The 23,402-nt window shown below is 47.1% G+C and overlaps 3 protein-coding genes and 1 long non-coding RNA gene across 5 annotated transcripts; 1 reads left to right on the top strand and 3 right to left on the bottom strand.

The window, feature by feature from the left end:
• Positions 1-126: 126 nt before the first annotated feature.
• On the bottom strand, positions 127-8,880 carry LOC6507250 (probable helicase with zinc finger domain). The gene is made up of 4 exons (XM_032454089.2): positions 8,442-8,880; positions 7,743-8,385; positions 2,758-7,461; positions 127-2,480 (listed from the first exon to the last, which is right to left on the bottom strand). The coding sequence occupies exons 1-4, from the start codon at positions 8,802-8,804 to the stop codon at positions 1,798-1,800; spliced, it is 6,393 nt and encodes a 2,130-aa protein (XP_032309980.1). The 5' UTR covers positions 8,805-8,880; the 3' UTR covers positions 127-1,797.
• An 18-nt stretch (positions 8,881-8,898) lies between these two features.
• Positions 8,899-14,092, bottom strand: LOC6507249 (tudor domain-containing protein 3). The gene is made up of 6 exons (XM_001956349.4): positions 13,975-14,092; positions 13,838-13,922; positions 11,603-13,777; positions 10,828-11,547; positions 8,990-9,085; positions 8,899-8,926 (listed from the first exon to the last, which is right to left on the bottom strand). The coding sequence occupies exons 1-4, from the start codon at positions 14,007-14,009 to the stop codon at positions 11,290-11,292; spliced, it is 2,553 nt and encodes an 850-aa protein (XP_001956385.1). The 5' UTR covers positions 14,010-14,092; the 3' UTR covers positions 8,899-8,926; positions 8,990-9,085; positions 10,828-11,289.
• Positions 14,093-14,322: 230 nt separating this feature from the next.
• On the top strand, positions 14,323-23,181 carry LOC6507806 (1-acylglycerol-3-phosphate O-acyltransferase Pnpla3). 2 transcript variants are annotated; one of them, XR_006507033.1, is made up of 8 exons: positions 14,323-14,746; positions 20,680-21,362; positions 21,428-21,594; positions 21,660-21,768; positions 21,837-21,925; positions 21,989-22,257; positions 22,365-22,515; positions 22,655-22,831. XR_006507033.1 is itself a non-coding variant. In XM_001956350.4 (7 exons), the coding sequence occupies exons 1-7, from the start codon at positions 14,587-14,589 to the stop codon at positions 22,831-22,833; spliced, it is 1,656 nt and encodes a 551-aa protein (XP_001956386.2). In that variant the 5' UTR covers positions 14,325-14,586; the 3' UTR covers positions 22,834-23,181. The 2 variants fall into 2 exon arrangements, 1 of the variants encoding a protein (XP_001956386.2); XM_001956350.4 differs by lacking the exon at positions 22,365-22,515 and having other exon boundaries at positions 14,325-14,746; positions 22,655-23,181.
• LOC116655784 lies at positions 15,277-17,900 on the bottom strand. The gene is made up of 3 exons (XR_004310844.2): positions 17,841-17,900; positions 17,077-17,164; positions 15,277-15,647 (listed from the first exon to the last, which is right to left on the bottom strand). It is a non-coding gene; the product is annotated as an uncharacterized LOC116655784 (long non-coding RNA).
• Positions 23,182-23,402: the final 221 nt, after the last annotated feature.

Genomic DNA, 23,402 nt, shown 5'->3' with positions numbered 1-23,402 from the left:
GTGTGGCGTCTAAATTTACATATAATTAACACTAAATGTGTTCAGTGTAGTTATGCAATGTATATATCCTATATTTTTAAAGATCTTGTTTTTTTTTTAACAAATGACATGAGTGAAGGGGGGTTATTAAAAGTACAATTTTGTTTGTTTATTAAATTTAAATTTCGTTCTTGTTTTTCCTTATTTTTGTTGTTGTTTAGTTATGCGTTACAATTGGTTAAATAATTACAGGTATATATAGTTAATATGTATATGCTATCCAAGTCGCTAGCCAAAATACTACGATAAAACTCAAAGATCGGTTAAATACTCTTATCGAAAATTTCGTATATTTTTTTTTGTTTGTTTTGCATTTCTTTCGATTCGTTTACAGTTTAAACCAGTCATCAGAAAGTGGGGGCCAAACAATGGGTGTGTGGGTGGGAGAAAGTGGAGATCTCGAGGAGATGGGGGTGGCTGGGTGGCTGATCGTGCGGGATGATGGCTGCAAAAATGGGGGGAGGCTAGGGCTTAGGGATCAACAATCGTAATATAATTTACACACACATCGACAATTTCGAATGGGCAAAGGAACAAATAACTCGTGCACAATTTAAATATATATCAGCATATTATATATATCGTATTTAGGTATTTTTTAATTCGTACACAATATCCCTTATAGCCATTAAATATATATAATCAAATATATATATTAGGTATATAATCAGAAGTTACAATTAATAAGGATAATAATTTATATATTTGAGTGCATGACAAATTTTTTCACTTTTTAATGATTTTTGTTAATAGTTTTTTTTCATGTTTTTTTTTTTTTGTTATTTTTTGTATTTTTTGAATAGTCAACTGCTGTACAAATTGAAAGTGTTACAATAGATAACTGAAAAGGCAGAAAGAACTGAAGGTTCACGTAGCTCCCACGAGCTACGGCACTAAAAATAGAAAAAATTTACAATACAAATGTTCTTGAATTATCTTACAATCTAAAGCTAACTATGCATTCTGCAGTTTATAGTTATTACATATTTATCTCTTTATTTTTTTTTTTATTTTTTATTTTTTATGTTGACTTTTATTTTTTTTTGTTCTTTTTTTTGTAATTTTTTTTTGCTCATTTTATCCTTTTTTTCGTTTCAAGAGTCTAATGAATAAGGTTGTTTCTTGTATAGGCATAATATTTTATTTTTTAATTTTATTTTCTTTTTTTTTTTTAACTGGGCTGCTCAGAGCAACCCGTTGGATGCAGGGAGAACTGGGGGGAGGGGGGCATGGGTGGCGGGAAAAGGATATAGGGACAAACAGGATATGGGTCGGCGAAAAAGAAATTCCTGCTGCGGCATTTGGGCAAAACTTTTAGTAAACACTAAAAATTACCTAAATAGGTATGTATATATTATTAATTAATTATAATAATTCACACGTTAAACTTAAGGCTACCGTAACTAAATAATTTGCAATTAAAATGAAAGCAAAAATAAGGATAGGGGGAGGGTTGGGGGTTGTGTGGGGGGGAGGCAACTATAATTAACAAGCAGTTCTTTTTTCGTTTTTGTTTTCTTTTCTCTTTTCCGTTTTTCGTTTTTTTCGCTTCCGCTTCCGTTTCCGTTTTCTTCCCATTATCTGGGATATTTTTTACGTTTTTTTGTTTCTCTATGAATTTTTCAATTTTTTTTTGTATTAAATTTTCTGTTTTTTTTTTCGTTTTCGTTTTTTGTTTTTGTTTTTTTTTTTTTTGTTGCTTTTTTTTCCTTTAGATTAAAGCCCTTTGATGCCACAGCAGGAGCAGAGTGCCGACTCTCACTGAAAATAGTTGTAGAATCCCGTCGTGGCCTGGCCCAGTTCCCTGATGGCGGCGAAGGGATCCTTCTCGAGGAGATCACCACCGCCGCCGCCACCACCCACCGACTGGCCGGACTTGCCAACCGCCCCTCCTGCCCCACCGATTACTCCGCCGGCCTGCTGCGATTGCCCCGGCGAGGGTCCTGCCGGTCCACCACCGCCACTCAATACCGCCGCATATGTGGTCGCCGAGGAAGAGCCCGACTGCTGATGGTGATTGCTGGCACCGTCTGCGTGGGGGTTATTGGCCTGGAACAGATCCACGTCGTGGCCGCCCTTCAGGGCATTGAAGTTGTTGAAGAGCACGCCGTGCATGTGATCCGACGACTTGATCCCATGGTCCACCAGCGAGTTGTTGGCCTGGAAGAGGGCTTCGATCAGGTTGGTGCCCGAGTTCAGGCCCGGCATGTTGTTGTAGCTGTTCCCGCCACCGATTCCGTTCCCGGCCAGTGCCTGCCGGCGATACAGCGGCACCGAGCTGTTGCCATTGCTCAGCAGTCCGTTGTTGTTGTTGTTGTGTCCTCCGTTGTGACCACCGACTCCTCCGCCACCGATTCCCAGTCCTCCAACTCCGCTGGCAGCCAAGTTGTTATGCATGTTCAGGTTGTTGAACGGTTTGTCGTTGAGAAGAGCACTTCCAGCTAAGAAAAGGAAACAAATTATTAGATTAGGATTTGGAGTCAATAGGTGGATCCATCAGGCAATTGGCCAAGTTGTAAGACACTCCTCACAATCCCTACAATTCGCATACTACTTATCCTTGAAAAAATATCGAATATATCACACTTTAATCTAAAACTATCTTAAAACAATATTTACAGAACACAGAATAAGTCTCCCTCTGTCTTGACTTGCCAATGATCCAAATAATTCGAGCCAGATCCGTTTCGTATCCGGTTCAAATCCGATTTCGCTTACCATTGCCCATGAAGTTGGAGTTCCCGACGCCGCCCAGACTATTGCCACTGCCGTTGGGCGGTGGCGGCTGGTGGAGGCCCGGCCCGCCCATATGATTGGGATACAATGGTCCGGGTGGTGCTGGACCACCTGGACCCTGTGGTGGCTTCCCTTGTTGCTGCTGCTGCTGCTGTTGTTGCTGCTGCTGCTGTTGTTGCTGTTGCTGCTGCTGCATCATGGCGAACAGGCGGCTTTGCTGCTGCTGCTGTTGGAGATCGGCGCCATTGAGGCCATTGCTCATCGGAGGACCGTTGGGATTGCCGGTGCTGCCCGCCACCATGCCCAAGACATCCCTTAGAATCGGCTGTGCTATGTCGTTGCCACCATTCATGATGGAGTTGAAGACCAAATCGATCTGCTGATTGAAGTTCTCCAGCGGCGGAGAAGCATCCACGGACTGCTGCGGCTGCTGTTGCTGCTGCTGCTGGGGATACATCATCGGGTACTGCGGCCGCTGGACATGCGGATTGTTCAGCATGGGATTGTTCACCATCGGCTGCTGCGGCGGCTTGTGCTGTTGTTGTTGCTGCTGCTGCTGCTGTTGCAGAGTGGCCATCACCTGGCGAAGCATGTCCGCAAACTTGTTGGCTCCGTCCTGACCCACTGTCTCCAGGAGTTTTAGGTACCACTTGTATTGCTCCTCCTTCGGATTGAACGCCATCTCGTAGATGCTCACGTTCGGCGGCAAAAGTTCCTGGAATCTCATGGAGCTCGGTGACGGCTGCTTGCCGGCGTACATGAAGTGATTTGGCCCGGGCGGCTGTTGCTGCTGCGACGGTGGCGGCGGAGGTCCACCCGGATTGTAGCCACTGCCGTTGTGCCGCAAATAGGGCGGAGGACCGTTCTCCATCGGCGACATCGGTCCATTGGGCACACTGCTCCCCCGCTGCATTCCACCGCCCATCGGCTGCGCCTGTTGCTGCTGCTGCGATGGGTTGGGTGGCGGCCCTAGGCCATAGAGTCCGTGATGGGGCGGCGCCTGACCATGGTTGTAGAGGGTCTTCTTGGCCAGGTAGCCCAGCTCACTGGGATTCCTCAGCAGCTGGGCGGCAGCCGAGGCGTTCGGCGGCGGAGGCGGAACACTGCCGCCTCGGAGTGGCAGCGATGGATTCGCGTTGAGCGGTGGTCCTCGTCCAGCGTTGCTGACTGGCGGTGGTGGCGGTTGCTGTGGCTGCTTGTTGGGCGGCAGGGCGCTCCAGGGATTGGTTTGCGGCGGCGGTCCCCACAGGCTGGCGTTCGGGTTCTGGGGCTGTTGCCCCGGCCCGGGACCTTGGTTTTGTCCCTGCTGCGGTGGCCGCCAGTGCTGCATAGCCGGGTACTGTCCATATGGCGGTGGTGGTGGTCCTCCTCCGCCTGCTCCTCCTCCGGGCGGCTGACTGGGCGGTGGTCCTCCAGCCGGCATACCCCGCAAATGGGGCGCCTGAGGCGGTGGTCCTCGCATGCCCATATGCCCGCCGCCGCCGCCTCCTCCTCCCCCTCCACTACCAAAGTGCGGGGGCGGTCCTGAGCCGGGTCCTCCCGGTCCTGCTCCTGGTCCCGGGCCGTTGCCGATCTTTCCGCCCACTGCGGCGGCCGCCATCATGGAGTACATGTGATTGGCGGCCATGGCGGCTGCCATTTGGTTCATCTGGTGGGCAGCCGCCGCCGGGCCAGGTCCTAGCATTCCAGCGGCAGTGGCAAAGTGGGCCGGCGGCCCTGGTGGACCGTGGCCGCCATGACCATGCTGGGGCCCGTTCAGGTAGAGAGCCGCCTGCTCCCTAAGGTAGGCCTCCGGCTGAAGGGATCGCGGCACAAACTCGGGCGCCAGCGGATTCAGGACATAGCCTCTCTTCAGCTCCACGCCGTCCAACTGGGATCGGAGGTTCGACCAGGTGAGACCGAACAGCGACTTGTGCTCGTCACAGATCTCGATGAAGCGCTCCCAAACCTTCCGGCAGCGTCCGATCGAGCAGAGAGCCACCGGGTCACCCACCACCGCCACCAGCGACTGGGCACGAGTGATGGCCGTGTTGAGGAGCTTCGAGTTGCTCAGGAAACCGTAGTCCGTGTCCGCATCGCCAATGCTGGCCGAGGAGGCGGCGCCCGGTCCACTGCCCTGGGGCATGCAGGTCCTGCGGGTGCGCACCGTGGACAGGAAGACCGCTCGGAATTGCTTGCCCTGGACATTGAGAACTCGCTCCACGGATATGCCGCCCATGCGCCGTTTCCGCAGCTCGGATCGGATGCGGAACACCTGATCCGCGTAGGGCGTCATGATGCCGATGCTCGTGTCATTCAGCTTTCCCCAGGCACTGGGCCATCTCTTCCGCAGCTCCGACACCCGCTCCACCACCTCGTACACCTCGGCGTTGTTGTAGAAGGCCGTCGAGTTCTTGTCCTGGACATCCTCGCCCCGGGTGGTGAAGAACGTCAGGGGATAGAAGCGCTCGTGCTTCGGCTGCTTGCCGGAGGCCACCAGCTTCTGTTCGTAGAACAGCTCCGAGGTGAAGCGGATGATGGCCTCGTGGGCGCGATAGTTCTCGCAGAGCAGGATCTTGCAGGGGAAGTTCGATGGATAGTGGTCGTAGAGTCGCTCCAGCAGGGATATGTGGAGCTTGCGCTCCTTGGCGAAGGCCGAGAACAGCTCCGGACTCATCTGCATGTGATCTCCCGCCAGCACGATCCGCGTGGAATCGTTCGCCAGCGCCAGCGGCATAATGGCCTCGCACTCCATCGCCTGGGCCGCTTCGTCGAGGAAGATGTGGGTGAAGAGTCCCTTCGGCAGGCCCAGGGTGGCCAGCTCCATGCTGATGCTCAGTGTCACCACCACGATCCTGTGCCGCATGATATCCTCAACGCTCGGCCGCTTGAAGTTACCGACGCCGTCGGTGATGCAGTACTTCTGGACCACACTGTTCACGGTGGCCGACCACCTCTTGTGGTAGTAGACTCGCAGCGGTGTGGCCTCCTCGAGGCCCTCTTCGATCCACGGATGCAGGTACTCCTTGATGTACAAATCGGCAGCCGAGTTGGAGTGCGTGCAGATCAGGATCTTGGCCTCTGGCTGGGCCAGCAGTTGCTTAATTGCCTGCGCCAGGGTGTACGTCTTCCCAGTTCCAAAGGGACCAATCAGCAGAATCGGCGGCAGCTTGATGCTCAGTGCCGTGGTGATGGCGTTCACCGCCTCCCTCTGCTTGGCATTCAGCTTCGGCTCACAGGCATCCGCCCACTGCTTCTTGGGCGTCCACGGAATACTCGGCTCCAGCTCCGTGGCGGGGAATATGAGCCGGAAGTCGGTGATCTTGTCCACCGCGTTGTGCCACTCGCAGTAGGGCATCCGATTTAGCTGGAACTGTATGTCCACGTCCAGCTCCGTGTCCGCCTGCAGAGCCATCGCCTCCACGCACTTGGCCGAGAGCTTCAGGTAGATGACATTCTTTCCCTTGTCCTCGATGAGCGCCTCGTAGACGGGACGCAGCTGATCCGCCTTGGACTCTGTGCCCTCGGGCTTGGAGATGTACACGCTGCTGCAGTTCGACAGAATGAGACGGCCGGGGGACGTGTCCTCGGAGATGTCCTTGCCCAGACGCATCAGAGCGAACAGCTCGCCGGCCAGAGAGTACTTGGCCGTGCTGGTGGCCATCCCGGCCGGCGTCAGGATGTAGTTGGAAGCCACCGTCAGCCTGGTTCTCACATTGTACCTGGCTATCTGTTCGTAGCGGGCGATCTCCTCCACGTTGAGCAGCTCGTGGGTGCGGGAGCGGTAGTTGTTCTGTGTCAACCGCTTCTCCAGGATGGTGGACTGCGTCAGGGTGAAGGTGGCTGCCCGGGGGCATGGATACCGCTCCAACAGCTCCCGTTCGTGCTCGAGATCGCTCAGATACGCTTCGGTTTTCAGGTGCGTGCCGATGGTGGTCTCGAAGCGCGTCAACTGCGTGTTGGCGACATCCCAGCGCGTGGCCGAGCTGTTGATGATGTCCCGCTTGATCTCCTCGATCTTCTCGGCATCGTTCACGGGCAACACATCCACGCAGAGATGGCGGACCAGCAGGGGCTCCTGACCCACGTCGAAGCAGATGGCCTGCCGAAATGTGCCGTAGATCTCCGTGTGGAACTCCACCGTAATCTCGTGGGTTAGCGTGGCAGCCTCCTCGCCAGCGGCTTCTGCCGGAGCGGAAGAACCTCCTGACACCCATTCCTGGTCAGACTTCAGCTCCATGGCAGACTCCGTGGGCTTGCTCTGTTTGATGCTCTTCAGGGCGAAGTGGTTGCGATGGGCATCCTGCAGAAGGGCCACAGCCTTCAGCGGCTTCTTGGTCTCCAGCTGGAAGAGCCACTCCCGCTTTGAGGTTTTCGAACTGATGCTGGTCACCAGCTGCTGCTCGCAGTGCGCCTCCATGTCCGGCACTCGTTCGCACATCACCCGTTCCGGCGCCGTCGCCTGTATCCATCGCTCCAGCACCTGCTCCGTGTACGACTTGCCGTACAGCTCCTTTTCGCAGGCCTTCTGAACGCGCATCCGCCGGTATTCGAAGCGCTCCTTCCACTCGTTCAGCTCGTCCTGGCCGTGGGCCTCCACGCACTGCGCCCCATAGTGGCAGGTGTGCGCCTCGCTAAACGTCTCGCACAGGGAGTAGGTGTCCAGGGTGTAGCCTCGGGGCGGGGGTCGCCACTTCCAGTCGCGGCCTAAACGGTGGGGCAAAGCATTGTTCATTTTTAGTGATTGGATATTCATATTTGGCAGTGTTTTTCAAAAATATATAGAAAAGTATGTCTAGGGTGTAGAATCATATCATTGAAGTGATTTCGAATTAATTTTTTATTTTTTAAGTTAATTATTAAAAGGTTTTTAAGAAAATAAGATTTAAGATAGATCTTAAATTATAAATATTTTATAAAAAATATAAAATTATTAGCAGAACATGTTTTTTTTTAAGTTTAAAACTAAACAGGCACTTTGGACTCACCCTCATCGCTCATTATAACCTTCTGGTGGGCCTCCGTCTGGCAGTGCTGGCGCAGCTCGTTTCTCGTCTGGAAAGTAATGGCGCAGTAGCTACAGGTGGTCGAGGGCGTCGTCTGATCGCCTTGATCCGAGCCAGATCCCGTGACAGATCCCTCGCCAGGCGGGTGCTTGCCGGCGGTTAGCTTCATGGCAGCCAGCAGATCGTTTGTCTTGTAGAGACTCGTGCTGGAGCTGGACATGGTGCTGCTGCTGCCGGTGCTGGAGCTGCTGCTGCTACTTGGATAGTTGCCACCGATGCCGTTGCCATTCTGCTGCTGCTGCTGCTGTTGTTGTTGCTGCTGTTGGTGTTGCTGCTGCTGCTGTTGTTGCTGCTGCTCCCGCTTCTTGAGACCCTTGTTGCTGAGCAACTTGCTGTACTTGTCCAGTGGCAGATTGTTGGTGGCCCAGTGATCCAGCTTCGTGTCCAGTATGGCCATTTCGTCTTCGAGACGTGCGTGCGGGATCTTCTGGGCCTGCGACTTGTGCTGGCCGTTCATGATCATCTGTATGATGGACTTGTACCGCTCCAGGGTCTTCGATATGTCCGAGTATATCTGTTGGCCGCTTAGCTCGTTGATCCACTTGCTAAGGAAGATCTCAGCATCCTGGAAAGAACTCCAATTGGTACATCCCAGCCAATAATTTTGAGATAATTACTCACCCCGTATTTGTGCATCTTGAAGAGGGCGTGGACGAGCCAGCGGCGTGCTCGGGAGACACTGGCCAGGCACTCAGTCTGCTCGGAGAGAAGGGTCAGCACCTTGTAGGCGTCAGCCAAGCAGCCCTCGAACTTCCCCATCTCCAGGAGGCATTCACAGCGTCCCAGTAGGCAGGCGATCTGTTGGTCTTTTTGCGCCCGCGTCCCCGTTCCCAGGCCGCCGGCACTGGACCCAGTTGCCGATCCTCCTTGGGCACTCGATCCTCCCGGTGTGGGGGTGATGAGCTGGTCGTAGAGAGCGACGGCCCGGGCCCAGCTCCGTCGGCGGACCATGTCGTGGGCCTGCATCTCCTTTTCGGCGGCCATCGTTCACTGACGCGGATGATGATGGCTGAGTTGGGAAGGCTTCTCCGGATGGTCACTCATGCATGTGTCGCTCTCCGGGCTAGCTTGTCTTGATTGCTCGTCTAAGTTCTAGAGTAATTCTACTGCAAAGGGGTGTAATAGTTAACTATGGTGATATATGTAATTAAGGAAACTAAAATACTTACATAAGTTAACAACTGTGGGTGGTTAATATTTATAGATCGTTTCTCGTTTTTGTTTTTTACATTAAAGGTTCAGATACTTTGCGGGCATTATGTTTACTGAAAAAGAGATAGATTTTGTTAGAAAATTGAAGAGATTTCTGTTTCTTAACTAACTAATAAGAATTTAATCTCCATTTCCTACAAAACAACAACCAACAGCACTTATTAGTATACGAATTTCAAGGAAAAATGTGTTCTTTTGAACCCCATTGTATAATTCATGAGGTTAAAAGCCTTTTCTTTTATTTATTTACTTTCTTTTGATGTGTTTTTGATAAACAGATTTTCCATCTTACAAATTAAAATTTAGTTTGGTTTTAAAAACAAAATTTAATCAACTGGCAGGTTGTCGAGTGCCGGCAACAGTTGACTTAAAATCGACTTTCTGCACTCCAAGTTTGGGCCAAAACAGAGTTTTTGTTTATATCTGGCACCGCAGAAGCCCGGGGCTTATCGGTCCACAAACAATTGTGTCTGCGGGGTAGAGAGAGCTCTCTCCGCCACCCAGGTACATAAAATATATATACAAAATACATATATATATATAGAGTGGACGGCGTAAACAAACCAAAGTGTTATCCACCAATATTCATTTTCCGTTTTACACAATTTTCATTCTAATTCGGTTACGCAAAATTTCATAAGAGCAATTTTCAGTCGCACCGGCTGGCGCACCCTCGGAGGGGATGGGTGGCCATTGGCCAAAAAATGAAGGCAGAGGGGGGAAGAAACAACAACACGCACTCGGTGGAAATTTGCAAGCATAATTAAAAGTAATTTCAATTTGCTTCTTTTGCTTTTTTGGAGGTGCTGCTGCTGGCTCTGCGCTTTTTTTTTTTCCTGCCAGCCTGCCAGCCAGCCTTCCTGCCCGTGTGTTGTTGTGCGTGTGTGTTGTTGCTTTGTGTGTGTGCTTCGTTTTTATTTATATGCGGCCTGGCATCGGGTGTTATTTACATTAAATGGCGAAAACGTCAGCGGCAAGCAATTGCAAGCACTTTATCAAGAAAGTATACGCCGTACTACTATTATTTAATGTTATTTTTTTTGCCCTTTTTCTTTTTATATACATATGCAGATTTTTTTCTCGACCAGGCCATTTCGTATTCGGGCTACAAGCAGCCTTACTGCAGCACTCGGCCTGCTAAATTCGAGTTACTAGCATTGTTTAGGTTCCGGGGCAGCGGTAAACAGTCATTGATTGTTATTTTTCACAATACACGCGAATTTACGGGCTTTTATTTTACCATTTCTTTTTTTTGCTTTTACGTGCTAGGCACAGCAGACAGTCGACAGTGTTGGAAAGCACTGGAAACGAAAAACAATCGCAGTCGAGTATCGCATGTGGCAATTGGAAAATATAATAACCTCATTTTACCAATAGGGAAAGTAAAATACGAGTCAAACACAATAAATTTTATTCAATTTATTATTTATAATTTAATTTTGTTAAAATACATTGATACAGGGCCGAGTATCAATCCAAACAAAATGCGATTATCGGCTGATCACGCTTCACAACACCAACGCCTGTTTGACAAAACAACACTGTCCCAAACACGATGATTTTGCCATATAAAAACGGCAACTTATATGTGCACAATACATGCAAGTGCAGGCAATGCACTTTTATCTGATTAGTCAGTTATTTATGTATAGGGCTCGTTAATCATTCCGCATGGCCACCAAGCGACAGCTCCGAACAGATTATAGCAAGTCAGCCAAGCCAGCCAGCTGGCGAATCTGGTTAGCGTTTTGCGTTTCTTTCAGTTATTTAGCTTGCTTCAATTAGCTATCGTTACCTTTGAACTAATTCTTATTGTTTATACACTATTTTCTAATTATATTTTACATGGTTAAGCACAAACTATGAGAGAAAATGCACATCACAATCACGTCGAAAAATGTTAAAAATAAGTTATGTATGTATGTGAGGAAAAATTCGCAAAATGTTGCGCCAGTGTTGGTCAACACCGCCGCAAAGTGCTGCCAATTTCCGAAAATCCTTAACCCTTAAGTGGACCTGCATACATTTTTTAAATATTCATTTTTTAAAAAAGCTCTAGATGTTTATTAGCTTTACTTGGAATTACACACTTTTTAAATGAAAAAAAAGTTAAAAGAACTTATAACTTTTCTAGATATTTTTTAAAATGATTTGGAAAGTTTTTTGGTGGTTAACTTTTTCTTTGTTTTCAAATTTACTTTAAAGTTTTTTATTCGAAACATTTTAATTGATTTAAATACGTTGTAAACAGACCGCCTCAATGCTCCCGCTTGTGGGGCGGCACATAGACCTGCTGTTGCTGGGCCTGGCGATCGCCGCGAAAGCGCGAATGAGGATGCGCCGGCGGCGCCTGCTGGTTCTGCATGGGATACTGTGGAGCGTTGCTGAGCGGCCTGTTCTGGGCGTCCGTGATGGGAAGAATGTCCAGCTTCAGGACCTCCTCGTGGTTGCCATATCCCAAAAAGAAGACCACGCAAGTTTTCTCCGAAACTCCCGTGATCTCAGCCTCATAATACTGGAATTTAAGAGAAATAAGACTCCCTCGGTCATCACTATTGGGTCTAACTCACCCTGCCATCGTCCCAGTACTTGGCCATGCACAAGTCCCCCTTCTTCCACATCCAGGCATCGCCGGGCGACATACCAAAGTGATCCCGGGGAGCGGCCTGCGGCCCAGATATAGCCGGAGCATGATGAGGATGAGGATGGGCGTTAGTGGGAGCTGGAGCTGGACCTGGAGCCGAAACAAATGTCGCCGCTTGAAGTTTTTGCAGCTGCTCCTGCTGCTGTTGTTGTTGTTGTTGTTGCTGAGCGGCCACTCCCACGCCCTGACTCTTGAGCAGGCTCATGGCGAACTCGTTAGCCTCCTTGCTTTGGAAACCCATGATCTTGCTGGGATCGTAGGTATATCCGTTTGGCAACTGACTGTAATTGCTCTGAGAATTATGACGGTGATTGTGATGTTGATGGTTCTGCTGCTGCGTCTGCTGGTTCTTCTGATTAGACTTTTGCGCTGGCACCTGAGCTGCCGGCTGCTGCTGTTGCTGAGGGTCTGATCCTGTGGCCGCTCCTCCCTGGCGATTGCCCTGACCCTGCCGGCGGCGATTCTCGCGCTTGGGAGCACTGCTCACCTTGAGATTGGCCGTCTCCTCGGTGACTTTGGTGAGGCGAGCACTGAAATCCTCTCCTGACTTGGCGGCGCCTGGTACGGATCCGGAGCTGCCTCCCTGCTGCTTACGCCGGTTTCCGTTGGCATTGCCATTCTCGCCTCGACTGGACCCACTACGGTTGCTGCCCCGATCGCTGCCTCGCCTATTCCCGGCCTGATCCTTTCCATTGGTTGCTTCCGGCTCTGTTTTTACCTCGGTGGCACTCTTGCCGGGAGGATTATCGACGCCATTGCGATTCGTGGCCTTCCCGGTCGACTGTTCCGCCTTGTGACGTCCAGACACACGTTCGTTAAAGGCACCACCACGATCCCTTGGCGGGCGCTCCTCCCTGGGAGGCCTCTCTTCCCTTGGCGGTCGCTCCTCCCTCGGTTGCCTCTCTTCCCTGTGCGGTTTTTCGTCCCTCGGTGGCCGTTCATCCTTGCCGCCACCTCGATTGCGTCCTCCGCCCCTCGACGATCCACCATGGCCACCACGGTGGGCTGCAAAACTGCTCGATACGTTGTTCTCGAACCTCGAACGATCGCCAAACTTTCCACCTCCTCCGCCAAGAGATGGCTTACTGTCTGGTTCGCCGAACCTGGAGCTGCCGTATTGCTTGAAGGGATTATAATGACTGGCAGTGTTTGGCGCCGCTGGAGTCGAGGCGAAGGTCTCGGGAACACTTGGGGCTGGTGCCTCGGAGGCTGGTAGCTTGGTGGTAAGGAAATCAAAAAGCGTGGCGTTCGCTGCAGGCTTTGGCGCTTCTGCCTCGTCCTTGCTGCTGGCTCCTCGCTTCCCCTCCCTACCAGCACGCTCTCCACGCCCAGGACGTCCCATGGCCTCTATGGGTCCTACGCCGCCAGCCTCCTTGCGCCTCTTCAGGTTGAAAAGGGCACGCTCCAGGTTATTTCTTGTTGCGTGCAAGGCACTGCGGGCCTCATCCTCCGTGAAGCCCTTATCAAGAATCTTCTTGATGTTGTGATCCACAATGTTCTGTCCACCGCCGCCGAATACCTTCTTGCCACCCGCCTTGGTGGCCTCGGCGATGGCTTCGTTCCGCATGGCATTGAACTCGTCGTTCTCCTTAACGGGCTTCTCCTTGTCGCCGGAGGAGCCCAGACTCTTGAAGTTCCTGTCCGCTGTGGAGTCGATTTTTTTTCCAAAAGCCACCCACGGCGGAGGAGCTGAAGTGCCACTCAATGGGCGGCCGCTGCGGGCGTACCTAAGCATGGTCCTGGCCAGATCCCACTTCTCGTAAAGCGCATCAACGCGGCCTCCCAGAATCTGGACTTCCGCGGAGCGCAGCACCACGAATCCCTGGATCAACTGAAGCTTCTCAGCCTTGAAATAGATCTTGGTGCCGGGCGCGACATTCAGACTCAGCTGTGGCACCGGCTCTAACTCCAGGCCTTGTATAGATGTCTGGCCATCGCTCAGATCAAGCTGCAGAAGGCGGGGCGCCGCCTTCGACTCCTCATTCGCCTTGGGGGCAGATATGTTTCGGATTCTCTGGACCTGCAGGACAATCCGACCCGGCACTGAGGCATCCTCTCGTTTTGTAGGCAGTGCTCCGCCGCCTATGTCGCGTATATCTCGCTAAAATCAAGGGTAAAAACAAATAAATAGTTGCCTCAGCCGGTTCGCCTACTCTCTTACGTTCAGCGCCTCATCAATAATTTTGCGGGGCTCCTCACATCCCACTGCCGTTGACAGCACTTTAAGGCCCTCATCCGTAAAGTACCTGCAGTAAACGCTGGTTATCCATGTTCCTTGTGGAGTTGGAAATCACTTACCAGCCACTTTCTCGTAGTTTCTTGCCTAATTCCATTTTTTCATGAAAACCTATTTTTTTGCAAACCGAATACTGCTAGCGATGGGAAATGTTTCAAAGTGTTATCCCTGGGGATTTCCAACACTGTTTTTTAAAAGCCAATAGTCGTGACTAAATTCAGCGATAGTTTTCAAAATAGACTCTACTGAGTCTAAAAATGAAAACTAACGAAGTTTAATTATAAAATCATAATATAAATGAGAAAATCTTAATATTTAAAGTTTCCCCTGTTTACTCAATATATTTATCGATATATTTGCAATTGCCGGCTATTTCAAAAGAGCGGGAAACGGTCACTCTGTACACTATATAAGCGACCGACAACGTTCAGTTGAGAGAATAACGGTTCGCGCGCAAGAAAAACTAAAAACTAGCTAAAAAAGCATCGAAAAAAGTGCATTAAAACGATCTATTCGTCATTCCCAAACTAAATTTGTTTATCGACCGATCTGTCATAAGCTGGGTGAATTAAGTCTTTGAAAAGTGCTAGACGCAGCAAGAAACAAAAACAAAACAGTGACGCAAACGCCAAAAACACACATCAGCCGATAGAACTCTAAACAGAATACAAAGCATGAATCTATCATTCGCTGGCTGCGGATTCCTTGGCATCTACCACGTCGGAGTCGCAGTCTGTTTCAAAAAGTATGCGCCTCATCTGCTGTTGGAGAAAATTGGAGGCGCCTCGGCCGGTTCGCTGGCCGCCTGCTGCCTCCTTTGCGATTTGCCATTGGGTAAGTTTACCTGCCTACTTCTCCCCCTTTCTCGAATAAGCAGTGGCGTGGGGTGGGATTTCCAAAAAGGGGATTATAGTTCCAGCTGTTCTAAATAGTTTCTAGTAGTTTCTTCACATCATATTTTATTTGACCTACTTTTAAGGTTAGTCTATTGTTAGTTTTGTTTTGCACTTGTGACCCCCCTTTGAGGCCACTGTGCCTGGGTTTTGCGAAACAGCTGATTGCAAAAACAACCACTGTCCAGTTCAGTGACTCTGTTAGTGGGCGAGCGAAAGAGACAGCGAGAGCTGGATGCTGGATGCTGCGAGAGGCTCAATATTAAACGCATTCTTTAATTGATAAGCTTGTTTAGCGTTTGTAGGTCGCAAGGAAGTCAATGGGGGTCTTTCATAATTTGATAGTGCCTCTATGCATATGTGTGAGTTTGCCCGAAATTCAAAGGGGGGCTCGTCTCTGCGAAGAAAACTACGCAGCAGTTGAAAAGCCCAGCCCCAGCCCCGCTGAAGAAAAACAAGTCCCATAGCCCGGGACAACGCACTTTTGTAAACCGGCAGACCCAAAATAAATGGGCGGGCTAGGCAAACACGCTTAGGCAGTGACACCAGGGGTGCTACCAATAGCTCTTCATAAAAATAATTACAAAATATATATTTTTAAATTATAAAAATGTTACTTTATTCATAAAATCCACTTTAAAATCGAATTATAATTTATTTAAAATTGTAATAACTATTTGATTGAACTGGAGTGTTTCTACATATTTCGATCAAGATGCTGAAGGTCGAATTATTTATTTGTTTTTGTCGCTGGGTCGCTGGTGTGTGTTGTTTAGGAGGCCCGTTCGTCGAAAGTCGACGTGGAATTCGACGCCAAAAGTTGTGCCATTGTGGAATCAGGTCTATATATAACCGGGAAACAGAAAAATAATATATATATGAGTTCTTGTAACGCTTCGTTTGTATCGTGGGTATAAACATGTCAATCAAAGGGGCCACAAAACTAGCATCGGATGGCGAGGGTTTTAAAAAACAAAAGTCAGCTCTCTTGGGGATTACTCACACGGGCCGGGCTACTGTATACTGGGATCGGATCGGGTCTCTTATCGTTCTGACCAGGGCGATTGGCAGCCATAATCGGGAGTAACGTGTATAACGTCAGCAGGAGCCACAGAACTCGATCGTAAAAATATAATCAATCGATTTGTTGTTTTATTTTCCCAGTGGGATGATCATTGATCATCACCCCCGGGGACTGGCAGGCTCACTTTTCATTGAAGTTCATGCACAGAAAGAAATAGCCACCGTTTTTGGTCTAAATGGTATTAGTTCTTCTTAAATTTCTCATTTTTCTTCTCTGTGTATTCTGATCATTTATCATTCTGGCTTACACCTTTTTGCATCTTCTTTGCCCTCCACCTGGTGCCTACCTGTTATTTACTTCCAGACACTTGCTAGAAAGTTCGTTAGCCCGATGTGGCAGGTATCTGGAATTATAGTTTCTCCTGCCAGCCAGTAGTTTCAGTTACAACTTTAATTGCGGCACTTATTTTAGGTCTATTTGATTAGTCAGCCCCGGAGCGTGTCTAATGTGGACTTTAATAGTCGTAGGCCCATAAAACCTAGGTCTAGGAATGGGGTTTCAGGTCCCAAGTACAAGTAAAGTACAGTACAGTACAGTTTTGTGAAAGTTTTCACTCGATTTCATGACATTTGAAAGGGAAGTACTATAGACCATATCTATAAGGAATAAATTTTAGGACAAGTCGTCTATTTCTATTTATAACATCCTGCTATTCCTGCTATAAATTTCAATTATACCCGAAAACCCGCATGTATCGGTCTAATAGAGCTATTTAGATAGGCTCTTGGGGAAAAAAACACCTCATCCGGCACTACCATACTTCGACCATTCATTCACCGCCTTTTGAAGACCGACCCGACCGCCTTTATCAGCTCTTTTGTGCACTTCCTCTATGGGGACGGACACTCCAACCACTTGAACACGAGCAGAAATCGGACTTTATTGTCGCGTGGCAAAATCCCTGGTACTGACTCCTTAGCTACAGGCCATGTTATCACCTTGTGGAAACTGGTGATCCTCTAATATACGCTAAAATCTAATAAAATCTATTATATAGAGATGGAAATGTGTAAAAACAAAACACCCACATGTAGTATAGATTTATTTTTAGTGAGAATGCCAATGTCCGACCTTCAAATGAGTTCCCTCCACTGCCCTGCCTATCTGGAAATTTTTAGAAATCTCAACTGCAATTCATTGTTCGATCTATATACATTATATTTTCATTGCTTATCGGTTTGATTTACCTTTATGATGGTTCTGTTATCATGTGGGAGTCATGCTTCCGACGCTTAAAGTCCATTTGGGAGAACGCATCACCAAATTTCATGCCAGCTGGAAATATTATAAATGGGAATAAAATATGAGTCAAGTGCAGTTGGTAACTTAAGTCGCAGATCGAGCTCTTTGTTCGATTACAATTCTGATTCCGATTCCGATTCAGTTTCAGATTGTTATCTATATAGACGTTCTGCAGGGAATTATTGTAAACCGATTGACGTATGTATTTCGCATTGGGCTTAGTTTCCTACTTCAAGACGATTAGAGCACAAAGCAAATACTATCTTGAATGAGAATCACTAGGCCTGCAGCTGGGCCTGGGCTTTCCACCTCACTATCAGCTCTGCGGGGTCCTCTATAATGTGTATTTGAGTCGTATCTTTCAATGATCGCTCTCCTCCGCACAATCAATAATCGGCAATGCAAATGGAGGCATCATCATTGTTGACTGACACACTTTCTGCGGCACACAAAACTAATCATAGATAGCACTTGGTCACATGGGGGGATGTGGTGGAGCATAACCTTCGCCACTCATGGCACACAATATTGTTATTATTATAGGAGTGATATTGTCCAGAGCGTAGCAGCTGAGGGACAGCTGCATCGGGTTCCGCCCAGGGCCAAAGTTCCAGCCGCCTTTCTCCATTTCGCTGGCTAGTCCTCCCGAAAACCCACCCTGAGAGACGGCAAAAAAAAAAAACGAAAACTGAACCGAAATGAAAGCAACCTTTCCCGAAAATCCGTTGCCAAGTGCACACAACTCATGGATGGCATTGCAATGTGACCTAAATAGTATGAATTTTTACGGGTGACGGCTGCATAAGGCCTATACAGTCTTTAGGAAAAGTTTTGTGATCTAATAAAAATTATTTTATTATATTATATCATGGGTATTGTAACATATAACTCTCAACAAAGGTTTCCTTGGAGATATATTAGCATACAGGCTTTACAGTTTATAGGAAAAGTCTAGAGATCAAATTAAAATTATATTAAAACATTATATCATGGGTCTTGTGAGATATAATATTTCTATCTATTAAATTATTGATTAAAGTTATCAGAAAACACTTTTAATGAAGTTTTTCTTAGAATATATCTATAAGAAAAGTCTAGGGTTCTAATAAAGATTTAAAAAACAAATAATACCAAGGAATTTAGGATGTATTAGAGTTTTATTTATTGATTTATTAATAAATGTTATCAGAAAACTATTATAACAAAGGGTTTCTCGGAGATATATTAGCATAAAGCCTCTATAGTCTAAAATAAAAGTGTTCTAATCTAATAAAAATTATAATAAAATATTATATCATGAAGTTTATGATTTATTCAGGATGTAGGACGTATTAGGATGGTTCATCTATTGATTAATTAATCAAATTTATAAGAAAACAAAGGGTTTCTTGGAAACTATATTAGGAAAATGGAAAACCAATTAGAATCCCTAAGAAAATCCGAAACAAAGAACTCTTACAAGTCACTAAGCAAACAAACTGAAAAGTAAACATAATTTCCGGGCCCACTGTAAACATATGAGGAGAAAGAACATTACAAGCGAACTATGCGCCAGCGGAAGAGGCATATTCAGATACTTTTTTCGTTCGGTAGGCCTATGTGGGGAAGAGAGACCTCTATGAGGAATACAACCACAATATCACGTGATGTGGCCTTTGGCGGGTGCCAGGCCAGTAAGTGCGAGTGGGACACAGTAAAAAAGGGCTGGGGCCTGATAAGAGCGAGAGAGTACCAGATTACAAGAGAGCGTACCAAATTTTTGGGGGTCAGGCCACGGAAATGGGGGGTGTGTGCCTCTCCCTCTCTCTTTCTGGCTCTTTGGGCCTCTTTATGTTGAAAGTTTTTTTTGCCTTGAGATGCCGTTACTTTCCCGATGAAAGCAACAACTGCAGGCCTGCTCTCCTTGTCCCCCACTGCTCGCTCTCCCTCCCAACCCCCCTCGGAACTTGTTTCTTAATCCACTCAAGTCGAGCCCCCAAGATGTTGTATTTTTGGTGTTGCTCTCATTGTTGTTTTTCCTCTTTTTTGTTATTGTTGTTTACTTTGGTTTCGTTTCGATTTTCCGTTATGCTGCCGTCCTCCCATAGAGGGCGTTAGTTGCACTTGACTTGTAACCGCAAGATACATAGATATAAATGTATCTAATAGATTTTAATTATTATTACTTAAATATTATTTCACTTTGTTTAAGATTCTGTAGAAGCCACTCCCCAGTTCTGTAATAAAATCTCTTTTCTTCACACGCAGCTGTTATTTGCTTAGAATTGAAAAACAATAACAAAAGTTAAGAATCCATCACGTAACCTGATAGCGTTGTTTATTTGCATTTTCCCCTCAAGTTTATTATTGCTGTTGACACACGAAAGCGGAATAGCGAAAACAAAACTTGATAGGAAATCGGGGGGAGCCGGGAACTGGGACCAGAGACCGGGACCAGAGGGCCCCCCCATGAACAGTTCTGACCATAAAAGTTCTTCGCCAAGGTTCCAAACTCCAACTACGATAGTGTTTCAATGTCATACCAGCTTTAAATAGTTTTAAGCGATAAGTGAGTGTTATGTCACTTGTTTTCTAACCAATGTTATTCCCGATTTTTCACATAATTCTGAGAGGGAAGAGGGACGTGTCATGACCTTAGCTTTCTCGCTATTCCGCGTTCTGTCTTGTCAGATGGCCTGATTTCGTTTTACGTCAATTTCGGAAATTAGAAACTTTTCTACTATATGTATTATATTTATGTACTCTTCCGGCCTTATCAATGAGCTGGATTAGGCCTCACTGTTTCCATTTAATCAAAATATTTGGAAAGTACTAGCGTGTGGCAGCAGGTTGCCTTTCTTATCAACGCGGCACATGGCACATGCTAAGTTTTATGGCCACCATAGAGGAGCATAGGTTCCCACACACTTGGCGATTGAGTTCCTGCGAAAGGTGCGATAAAATATCTAGAATATAGAAATTTGTCAGCATCATTAATGAAAATATTTTACAAGGGGATATTCCCGCATAATCTTAACTTTACTGATATCATTAAATAATTAAACATAATTATTCATTGATAAGCCAATGATTATCAATTACAATCGGTTCTTGGCATCGTACGACTTACAAAACTACACCATACACCATATACTATATATTTTTTATATAAACACTATTCATTGTGGAATACGATCATATGGTGGGGAACCAGACCAGACCCATAGTTGCTTATCAGCACAATTAACTGTGTTGGGGGTCGCGTAAAAAACTGAAACAAAACGAAACAAACAGCTCCAAACCACTCAAGGTTTGCACGTCACTTCCCCTCCGAGAGCTCCAAGCTCCAAGAGCAGCACTTGACCCTTTGGATTCGGATGACACAGTGACGCACAAGCCCGGGGGCATCATCAGACGCAGATCGCTAATCAGAAATCGGGGGAAAAGCTAGGAGAGATAGCCCCACTGAACCCACAAATATCAGCCCGATTAGCAAAGGAATCTTCTCGATTTTAGAACTAATATTTTCTAAAAATAACTAATAATTTATCGTGTGTTGTGTATTTCAGGCAGCATGACATCTGACTTCTTCCGCGTGGTGAATGAGGCGCGTCGCTACTCCCTGGGCCCCTTCAGTCCCTCCTTCAACATCCAGACCTGCCTGCTCGAGGGTCTGCAGAAGCACCTCCCAGAGGATGCCCACAAGAGGGTCAACGGCAGACTGCACATCTCCCTCACCCGAGTCTACGACGGCAAGAATGTGATAATTTCGGAGTTCGAGTCCCGGGAAGAGGTGCTCCAGGCCCTGCTCTGTGCCTGCTTTATTCCCGGATTTTCGGGCATACTGCCGCCCAAGTTCCGCGGTGTCCGCTACATGGACGGCGCCTTCTCCGATAACCTGCCCATCTTGGACGAGAACACCATCACAGTCAGCCCGTTCTGCGGAGAAAGTGATATCTGTCCGCGCGATCAGAGCTCACAACTGTTTCACCTGAACTGGGCCAATACCAGCATCGAGATCTCCAGACAGAACGTCAACCGGTTCGTGAGGATCCTGTTCCCGCCGCGTCCCGAGTTCCTGTCCAAGTTCTGCCAGCAGGGATTCGACGATGCCCTCCAGTTCCTGCACCGCAACAATCTCATCAATTGTCGGCGTTGTGTGGCGGTCCAATCCACGTTTGTGGTCTCCGAAACGGTGGCCCAGCCGGAGGAGTTCGATCCAGAGTGCAGGGAGTGCAAAAAGCATAGAAAGGTAAGAGAACTGATCTTATTTTTGGTTAAATATTATTTATTAATTTATTGTTTTATTGTTTGCAGGACGCTTTAAGCTCAAACATGCCACAAACAGTGCTGGATGTGATCCAGGACTACATAGAGCAAGCCAACAAGGGACTAGCCAACTGGATCTTCAAGCATCGCGGCATCAAGCTGCTCTCTCTGCCCGCCACAGTGCCCATGGACTTCCTACTGGCCACCATATCCAAGTAGGTTTTGCTCAATAAATTAGTGATTTTTTATGATATAAATATATATTTTATTTATTTTTTAGAATCACCACTCTGACGCCCAAACTCACAAAACAGGCCAGGGTTATGGTGGAGGATTTTATTGTTCAATTGAACAATGCCATGCAAATACGCCTGCTGAACAAATTTACGGTGAGTCTGTTAGCTATTTATTAGTTAATTAATTAAATAAAAATACTAATTAAATATAATTCTTACAGCTCTATGATCAGCCGCACTTTGATGCCACAGGACTTTTGCATTCCAGTCGCCTCTATGGACCTCGAGTATCCATTCTTGTAGATGAATGGTAGGCTTATAGAATGATACCTATTTTAAACTCTTAACTAACTTAATATTAATTATATTGTAGTGGCGCCACTCCCCTGGAGGATGATGTCGATAACTTTGAGCATGTCCTCAAAATGACCACGCACAACGACGCTCTCTACGCCTACTATTACACCGACAATCATACGAACAAGGTCAAGGTTACCGAGATCTTTGACTTTGACGATATGACGGAGCACGATGAACTGGCGACCGACCTGCAAATATACGAGGGATCCGTCGAGGATCATCCCAATCCCCACCAGCACAGCCACAACACCGTGGTCAGCGAATGGAATGGCGTCGAATCAGGTTGGTATCTCACATAGTTTTTAAGATCTAAGCATTCATTTGCAGAATCATATCATTTCTGTAGCGTATCGTTTGAAAATTCAACCACAACATAAACTCTCTTACAGTACAAATAATGCCCACGACACCTGAACTGCACGACGTAGCATTTTAAAGCACAATCACACAGTTATCAGAAAATATTAATCGACAATCAATGCACCTCCATTATAAGAACCTACACAAGCACAAAGTCAAAATTTTAAATCATTTTATCAGGTAAATGATCCAAATTTTCATTAAATACTTGTGTAGCGTCCAAACAGAGTCCTTATTCCACCAAATACATTCATCATGAGATATTAAAATTATTATAAACCATATAACTAATACCATTTTGTTTGTTAATCCTCTTCAGACTTTTTCATCGATGCCCAGACACCTAGCACGGAGGTATGCAAATCATCGACGCCCCAGTTCGCCATGGACTTGGCGGCCGAGTCAGATGCTAGTGTCCACAGCGATCCAGAAGCTGATCAGAGCTATAGCAGCACACCCACAGCGCACAACAGCGACATGTACATAGTCATCGAATGAGCCGCTCCGAGGAGAAGATTTTGATTGGGAGGCGGTCTCAGCTTAGTTATTGTAACGAAACATCTCCAAAGCGGCTCGTAGCAAAGCGAAAAGCCTAGTAGCGTTTCCATTAGACAGTACCTTTAGTTTTAATACGACCAACGTATGTACCTAACTTAACTTAGCCTCAGCCGTATGCTGCCATTGTATCATCGTCAGTTCGTACTTCGTACTCGGCAATTAGCGATTAATTGCAATCTGTTGTTACTCACCCCACACGACTGTGTACGTCATCTAAATCCCATCTGTGTTTAAGTTAAATCTAAAATGTATAAACGATAAATAATAAAACGATACATATTTTTTAAATGCTGACTTTGTTGAAGAGAAAAAGGGAGTCGGGAATTGTAGGACATTAAAATCTAGGAACAAAATATTTTTTAAATTTTTTGTCAAATTTTCTGGAGGGTCCCCTTCGAAAACCCACAAAAGTGCATGGAGCCACTATATGGCCCCCATCGATGGTCATATCTTTGGCAATATTCATCCGATTCTTAAACGGAATACCTTAAAGGATTCGTGGATGGATT

This window comes from Drosophila ananassae, chromosome 2R, assembly GCF_017639315.1.
Source record: "Drosophila ananassae strain 14024-0371.13 chromosome 2R, ASM1763931v2, whole genome shotgun sequence".
NCBI classification, from domain to species: domain Eukaryota; kingdom Metazoa; phylum Arthropoda; class Insecta; order Diptera; family Drosophilidae; genus Drosophila; species Drosophila ananassae.
This window is presented reverse-complemented; position numbering and strand designations above follow the sequence as displayed.